The sequence below is a fragment of the Sinocyclocheilus rhinocerous genome, unplaced genomic scaffold, assembly GCF_001515625.1.
Source record: "Sinocyclocheilus rhinocerous isolate Xijiao unplaced genomic scaffold, SAMN03320098_v1.1 scaffold1358, whole genome shotgun sequence".
In the NCBI taxonomy this organism is placed as follows: domain Eukaryota; kingdom Metazoa; phylum Chordata; class Actinopteri; order Cypriniformes; family Cyprinidae; genus Sinocyclocheilus; species Sinocyclocheilus rhinocerous.
Genome location: NW_015662582.1, coordinates 633,995 through 643,064, shown reverse-complemented (window position 1 = coordinate 643,064; position 9,070 = coordinate 633,995). Strand labels below are relative to the sequence as shown.

Sequence of the window (9,070 nt, the reverse complement as noted above, 5' to 3'; positions counted from 1 at the left end):
TCTTAAATGATTATAATGATATATTTGGCCGTAGGTAATACACAGCGTGCTGATATACAGCCATATCGCACAGCTACAAGTGTGACATTGTGTTTATACAACAGTTTGATGGCACAAGTGTGAAAATAAAAAAGAGACAACAACGGAGTGTCTTTAAAAACCCTCTGCCATGGATTCAAATCTCAGTTTGTCAGTTTAACAGCTGAGCCCAAGCCTATGTTACTAATTCGAAAATGTCACTTTAGAACTAGTAAGGAAGGAACGTTGAGTTGCTTCATTGAAAGCTTATTGTATTACTGTATTAAAAGTTCACTGTATTATTTAGAGTAGAGTATTATGAGAGAGAGAGATGGACTGAGTGTGATTACCTGCATCTGATACAGCATTCATTCTTCAGCTCAATCTCATATTCAGAATAAAACATTACCTTGAATGTCCACTGAGGAAAGCGATATCTTTGTCTTTCAATCTGTTAAGGGTGATTTCCGATGACAGCGCTGCTCAGTTCATTTGTAGGCTGCATCTTTCAAGGTGTTGTTGAAAGTAAAAATAACTCCTTCAATATAAAAGTCTTAACTGCTGACTCACACATAAAACAGTCTCTTGCAGCCATCTAATGACGGAATAATGTAACAAATCAAATTTTTATCAACACTAAATACTACTATTAAATGCTACTATTATTTGTATAAAATATTATTTATTGAATAATAATATTTAACAACAACAACAGCCATCATAAAAGTTACCAGACAAATCAGTCAAAAGTACAAAGGCATAATTTATAATGTTATGAGAGTTTGCCTTCAGCCAAAACTATTTGCTCTGGAACAAAACATAGATTAATGAGACCAAAGACTGCCTATTAGATTTACCCAAAACACATTCTATCTCATGTTTAACAGCTATTTAGACATCAGAGCCAGCAGTAAATTCCAGAAGAACTGGCTTAGGTACGTCTGCTCTCGGCTGGCTCATGAGCGCTGAACGTCCGCTGACGCCCTGGAGCTCACATCTACGAAAACGTTGAAGCAAATTTTCAAATAGACGCTATCTTTATTTCAAAAACACATATTTGAAGTCTAAACAACTACATTCTCACACAGTACTATTTATACAGAATATTGCACGCCTGGAAAAGGCTCTTAGCCAATTTTATTTTTTGTAATATTCTTACTATGATAACATTACATATTTTCACTATTCACTTGGACTCATTTCCTAGATCCTTATGTGAAAGTTTCTCTGATGTGTGATGGACGGAGACTGAAAAAAAGAAAAACCTCCACCAAGAGGAACACATTAAACCCAGTGTACAATGAGGCCATAGTGTTTGATGTCCCTCCAGAGAACATTGACCAAATCAGCCTTCTCGTAGCTGTTATGGACTATGACCGGTGAGAGTCTCACAGATGTTGTATGTGTCCTTTCTGCCCATTATAAACACATGCTATAAGAGTATCAATTGAAGTTAGATGATTGCTTTGTTGCTATTTCTTCTTTTTCTTTTGTGCTTCCTTTCTGATTTTTAAGCAAGGTGTTGGTTTCAAAACAAGTTAAGCTCTGTGCATAGCATCTGCAAAATGCAGTTGATTACCACAGAAATTAATTTTGACTCATCCTTCAAAAAATCTCTCAAACATAGGTCACATTTACAGAAGGCACTTACAATGGAAGTCTATGGGACATGACATGATTGTATTATTATTATTATTATTATTGTTATACATTTATTTAAAAAAATATTTAACTGACAATTATGCATATGGAGACTTAACAAACGTATTAAACAATGTTATAATGTGCTGGTGTGGATGTTGTTATTGTTATTATTATAGCTTTTGCTGCCTTTAATCATAAGTTTTGTGCATTCTCATGTAATTCTGTTTGTATTCTTTTGTTTATCTGTAAGTGTAGCATTGTTTTGGTAGTTTAATATTTGGATGTTAAAAATGGATATGGACAAGGCAAAGCAAACACATCCTAAAATGTACTTTATGCTTGTGGACTTTAAGTCTATACGTCATTGTATGTTCATTATTGTGAACATGCTTTTCAGATGAGTCAAAAAAAAAAAAAAACGGACCAAGAACCGGGAGATGGGAAATGTTGCTTAAAACTGATTTTCTTTTTTTATTAATTTAAAAGTTGAATAATATTATTATTAATCCAAAATTATACACACAAAAGTACACACACATTTCTTATGAAATGATCTTGATGAAGAGATAAAATATGTGAGCCTTATAGAAGGGGCTGTGGAGATACGTAATGCAGTTCTGCAAAAAGTATAAGATTGCAAAAAGTAGTCTTATGAAGTAAACAGTATTTTTCTGTCTCTTTACACAGTGTAGGTCACAATGAGGTCATTGGCGTGTGCCGAGTAGGTAATGATGCTGAGGGTTTGGGCAGAGAACATTGGAATGAAATGTTGACGTATCCACGCAAACCCATCGCACATTGGCACCCTCTCATCGAGGTAAGACCGCACTGACTTTCTCATTCAAAAGTTAATTCAGGTCAAATGTAGTATTTGCTAATCGGCAGCAGGCCTAATACATCAGGTATAAAACCTACTGTCACAAATATACCGTTTCAAGTTTAAAAAGAGATGAAAACAGTGATTTGTTTAATATTCTGTTTGAATCCCTCTTCTTTTGTGCCGGTAAGACAGTAGATGTCTATTTAAAGCCCCAGCATTGTACTGTATGGACGTTGGACGGGGGGGCTCGTCATGCTTGTCATGTGACACACAGCAGCCACGATAGCACTGTATAACTGATACAGGCTTATGTTTTATTTCTTTTTTTCCCCTTTTTATTCGAAATATTTCCAAACGTGTTAACTATATCAGGAAATATCTCGATTCTCAAACGCGTAAGTAAATGCGTTTTGCATCTTTATAGATTATGTTATTTGATCTATAATGGGTGATGGGCAAAGTAGACTAATAGTGTAATCTATTAACTATGCATACAAACCCGTCTTTTTACTTAAGTACCAGATATGGGTGTCTTGCCATACAATATTTTTAGTACGACTGACTTTGTATTTAATGTGAATTTAATAACAATATTGCAAGTTACTAATTATAACACTTTCATTTTACAGAGAGCAAAGAACATTTTCATTCAGTCTAGCCAGAGTTCAGGCACTGAAAATCACTGAAGCTGTTTACACTGTGAAATAAATATATCTTACTTACATTCGTACGTACATCTGCACTTTCTTGTTTCTGATGAGAGAATTCGCCAGATAATTCAGTCAGCGAGCAAGTGAACAAAACACCGCGTTTCAGCGATGACTCATCTGAACGTCTCTGATTGGCCATTACATTCATAAGCTCAACAGAATCGTGTGTGATTGGTTATAATGCAGTGCTGTACAAACGCGTCAGCGCCAGCCAGCGAATGCAGATTTGAATTTAGCAGCTGATACTGTGCCGCACTGAATGATCTAATCACACCGGTGTGATTGTATCAAATATAAAAATTATTATTCTGCTATTTTTTGTCTTTTGGAAGCTGCATTCAAAATCCACTTGGCTCAGAAATCTGAGGGGGCACATGCCCCCTCACTTTGAATGGGCATGACGCCTCTGATTACAACAATACTTCTTCAGGGTTACTTTTATGCATAAAACATACAGTGAATATCAAAATTAGATCTAATAGAACAATCTATAAATACTTGATTTTTTTTTTTTTTTTTCTGAAATATTCTGTTCTAATACACTGTTACACTGTTAATAGAAATACACTGTTCTATTAACATTTGACAAAATATCCAAGGCATTTAAACAAAAATCTTTATTTTGTGGAACACAGTGATCAAAATTAGAGAACAGTAACCACTGAAGCACAAAAGAAGATTAGAACAAAAATTTTGGAGGGTTACAACTGTCAGAATAAATTAGGAAGTGTAGAGGCCCTTGTTTTGAATGACTTCAGGACATCTGCGGCCACAGGACATCACTAGTTTCTCAGACTGTGCTGCTGTGATCTTGGTCCACTCTTCTTCCCATATTTGCCATAGTTCGGTAACTGTAGTGGGTTTCTTATTCATAACTTTGTCACCATGGATTTTCCAGAGATTTAAATCAGGATCAGGCCCGGCTAAATTGCAGGTTGACTGGGAGATGCTTGCAGGGAAGGAACTGCATGTTGTTGAAGGAGGTTCTTATAAACATTTGCATTCACCCTACCATGTAGCTGTATAAGAGGCCCAAACTCACCTCCACCTCTCTTTACACACTTGGGCTTCAGTCTTTCCCCAGTTTGACGCCAAATAAAATGTTTCCCATAAATCCCAAATAAATTAAACTTGCTCTCATCACTAAAGTGAGCTTTGGACCAGTTCTCCTCTCTCCACACAACATGCTCCTCAGCAAAGGTGAACTTATCCTTTTGGTTCTTTCTGCTGATGAGAGGCTTGGTCATTGCAGAGTGCACTTTCAGTCCGACTTCTCTTAAATATGCAGAGACAGATCCTTACCGTGTTCAGCACTGAACTGGCAAGCTGCAGTGTTGAACCCAACCTAGGCTCATTGGAAATATACCTCTATATACATTTCTGCAAAACTGAAAAAAAGAAAAAAAAAACTATATGTACGAATCACTGCAGTTTCCAGTTGAAATCAATACTAGAGGCAATAAAACTCAGACAACTTTTATTCCTTTTCACAAAGTATGATTTACAGGTACAGAGTTTTGATTAATAAAGGCTAATTTTCACACACTTGCAGAAAATTATGCTGACTTCAAAACAATTTTAACATCCTGCACGATTTGAAAACTGATACTTTTGAACGTTGTCGTCACATATACAGCTTCATATGCATGAGTTTTCTAATTCAGTAGGTTTGCTCGGTAGTTCACAGCATTGTACGAGTGATAAAGAGCTTTGGTACGAACCACATGAAACTACGGTTTGACAAAACAGCTCAAATTCACATAAGGAAGTTAAAACAGAACAGCTGCATCAACAAATGTGTTTTTATATTACTTTTGCATTTGTTAACACTATCGGGTAGGTTTAGGGTTGGGTTTGGTGTAGGGGATATTTCCAGCACAATAGAGCATTAACCTTTAGCGACACTTCACGGATAGGCTATTTGAATTCTGAACAGCCGCAATATGTATCTCAAGCAGCATAATAAAAATGCAGCAATACGTGCCTGTACCAACGTAATAAAATGTGCCACGGTCACGTGTTTAACGTGTGTTTAAGCACCACTCTCTGGACATTTCACTTTGAAACTGCTGCGAACTATATGTACGAATCACTGCAGTTTCCAGTTGAAATCAATACTAGAGGCAATAAAACTCAGACAACTTTTATTCCTTTTCACAAAGTATGATTTACAGGTACAGAGTTTTGATTAATAAAGGCTAATTTTCACACACTTGCAGAAAATTATGCTGACTTCAAAACAATTTTAACATCCTGCACGATTTGAAAACTGATACTTTTGAACGTTGTCGTCACATATACAGCTTCATATGCATGAGTTTTCTAATTCAGTAGGTTTGCTCGGTAGTTCACAGCATTGTACGAGTGATAAAGAGCTTTGGTACGAACCACATGAAACTACGGTTTGACAAAACAGCTCAAATTCACATAAGGAAGTTAAAACAGAACAGCTGCATCAACAAATGTGTTTTTATATTACTTTTGCATTTGTTAACACTATCGGGTAGGTTTAGGGTTGGGTTTGGTGTAGGGGATATTTCCAGCACAATAGAGCATTAACCTTTAGCGACACTTCACGGATAGGCTATTTGAATTCTGAACAGCCGCAATATGTATCTCAAGCAGCATAATAAAAATGCAGCAATACGTGCCTGTACCAACGTAATAAAAATGTGCCACGGTCACGTGGTTTAACGTGTGTTTAAGCACCACTCTCTGGACATTTCACTTTGAAACTGCTGCGAAACGTACAGTAAGGTACGTAAGGAGTGCTGCCAGTTAAATAAGGTTTGTCATATAATTAAGGAAATTAGAGCCAGATTAACACCAATACGTTGGGTATCTGCAAGTGTTCTCTAATTTTGATCAGAGTCTTTTTTCAAACATCTCATTTAAGTTTTTATGCTGTGCTTCAGAATACAATTCATTCATGAAATATGCTTAAAAACTGCCCTTCTACTCCTGTTAGGATAAATTAAAATAGGACTAAGCAGTGACCTTGCAATTTAGGAAATTATGTATGAGAAAAAAAGACTATTAGAAAATTAGAAACATATTTCTTCATTTTTTTTTAAATATTTAGAAGAAACAAATGAAATAGAGAGGCAACACACACACACAAAAAAGACATAGCTAGGATGCTCTGGTCGTTTGAAGCAATCTGATCTATTTTTAAGAAACATTTTCCTAGTCAAGGTCATAGTAGTCATGCAGGGAAAAAATCATGCTCAAATTATTGAAGACACTCTTCATCTGTTATTATGTTCTTTTGAGAAGGAATTCAGATTCACATGGGGAAAACAAAAGAATCAAGCACATTGAAACATCAGAATTTCTCTGAAATTCTCAGTAAACACTATCTAGAGACTTTATTTAAAGCAAACATCCACTGTATATATAGCTCTGTCATTTGTGGCACTTCAGGGAGCAAGAACAAATCATTTTCTCTCACAGCAGATGGTTTTGAAGGCTGAGGTGAAGAATACTGTGAGACCCTGTTTTTGTTTAGTTTTGTTAACTTATTTTTAACTCTACACTCCCACCTGAGAAAAAAAACAAAAAACATTCCACTTTCTCATCACATATTTCAACACCACATAACAAATAAATAAAAAGGCCTGTTTTAGGACCACTACTAATTTCAAATTGTTAGAAATGAGCATAATTCAATTCTAAAACGATTATTTCATTAATAATATTATTATTTAAAAAAAAAACATTTTAATAAATTAAATGCTAGCATGATGTCTAAATACCCGTGTATCTATTGTTTTAATGTTATTACATTTATTTTTTTCGAACCGTGAACCGTGAATTGAATGTACATGTCCAATGCAGTAATGGCAAAGCAATGCAAGCATGGCTAATGAAGTTTTGAGTGAACTAAGATGACTAGTTCTTTGTTCTGCTGTACTCTCTGCAGTATCACAGTACTGGAGGGGGAAGTCAGGGAGGTTCCTGTAATTCCCTGAAGGCCCCTCCTTCACCATAGCCTGAGGTCCAAGGTCTCATCTTTAGAGCAACGATAGAAGAGAATTCATGCACAAGATGTTCTGTCCTGGGATCCAGAGGCCCAAGATCAGAGAGCTCCAGTTGGCTGTTCCTGACAACAGTGGGAATGGCGTGCCATTTTCTTCAACCTGTGCATCTGGAAGCCCTTCCACTGCATGGGAATACTTGATTGTTTCAGCTGCATGTTGAGTGGTCACATACTGTATGGTAATTTAGTGCTACTCATGGTGAATTGGAAAAGAAAATTTAGTGGAAAAGAGTATTTTTATGTTGTTCTCAAAGTTTCGATTTCAAGTAAATGTTTTCTAAATCAGTCTCGGTATGTGTTTTTAAATGGAGTGTCAGTGTGTCACTCAATGCTCTTGAGGATAGAATGTCAATTTCCGTTTTTTATTTATACCCTCCTACAGCGCATGAGTGTGTTTTGGTGTGGTAAAGTTCAAGATGTTCTCTGTTTCTTGTTTGAAATGCTCTGTGGATTTTGTCATAAAGCATCATGGTGGTGAATTGTTTACAGACTTTGCAAGTAAAATGTTATTTCTCATGTTATTAAACATCTATTTCTTACAAAACTAATCTGGTTTAAATGAAGTGTTTCTCAATTATTTAAATCACTGTGCAGTATAGGGGTGTAATGGTTCCATTTTCTCGTCTTTAGATTTAGTTTTAAACATAATGAATAAGATGCCGCATGGATTTAGCCATCTTAAGTCTTTCCTGTAATCCCTGACCGACCTAATGAAAAAGATGTTAATTACCATTTTAAAGATGTTTTAATGAAACATTTACTGTATGAGCCTATAAGACTTGCTCATCATGTATATTGTTTATATGAGTTTATCTTTTCTTTTCTTTTTTCTCCATTAGCACTTTTTTTCTTATTTATTTAAGATTCTTTATTTATTTAATTCTTATTGATTAAACGTAAAACATAAAAAAATAAATAAACTTTAGTGGAAGCATTTAAGCTGCACTGTACAATATATCAGTTTAGGAATATCAATATTGTCACAGCTGGAACTGGCAATGAATTTCAAATAGCAGCAGACACATATTGAACTACAGTTGTAAAAAAAAAAAAAAAATCCTGCCGTTTTCCCTGTAATGACTCCAGAGACTATTGAAACTAGTCAATTTTCCCATATTGAGTCTGACATAAATTTGTGGCCTTCATACAGCTCTAAACAAATGTGCTCATTATAACCAAAGCAACAGACGTGTTGAAAGTGCTGAGTTAAGTGTCACAGGGATGGTGCAACTCATGTCAGATGGCTCTGATTCATGGAGATTGATTTAGGCATTCATTGATCTGTTTGCTTTGTCACCAATCACACTCCATTTGTTCCTGTCAGAGTCCCGAGGTCTTGCTTTCATCAGATACATTTGTTTCCTCCAGATAGAGAACGGCTTTAGAAACTCTTTTGTCACAAAAAGAACAGGACTGAAGAAAAACCTATGCTTCAGCACCTCTTATGTTTTATTATATTTAGTGTTGGAGGTTATACTTATTTGATATCTCTGGATTCCAAAACTTGTTTTCCAAAAAAAAGGTAGTGTTAGCTTTTATTTTACAGGTGTACAACAAAGATGACACCTTGATAGACAACTGTACTCTGCAAAAAATTGCTAAACTGGGTATATTATCATTTAATGTCAGACCTTTTACTCAATGATGCATTTTATTTGCTTAAAAAAAAATAAAAAAAAAAAAAATCAATGTCTATGACTCCATTAACTGCACTGATCATCTACCTAGTTGTCATGTTGCCTGACATGCGCTTACATACCCTACAGTATACATCAGATAAATCACATTTACCAGTTGGAAGCCTGTCTTCATGTGGTGTTACAGTATATTGTACTTTGA

The 9,070-nt window shown here is 35.5% G+C and overlaps 1 protein-coding gene across 1 annotated transcript in view; it reads left to right on the top strand.

Annotated features, from left to right (window-relative positions):
- Positions 1–7,640, top strand: part of LOC107728097 (synaptotagmin-9-like) — a 28,609-nt gene extending 20,969 nt beyond the window's left edge. Inside the window, exons 6-7 of the mRNA XM_016538174.1 lie at positions 2,350–2,479; positions 7,115–7,640. Coding sequence (XP_016393660.1) covers positions 2,350–2,479; positions 7,115–7,183 — 199 coding nt within the window. The 3' untranslated portion in view covers positions 7,184–7,640. The remainder of the gene's footprint in view (positions 1–2,349; positions 2,480–7,114) is intronic.
- Positions 7,641–9,070: the final 1,430 nt, after the last annotated feature.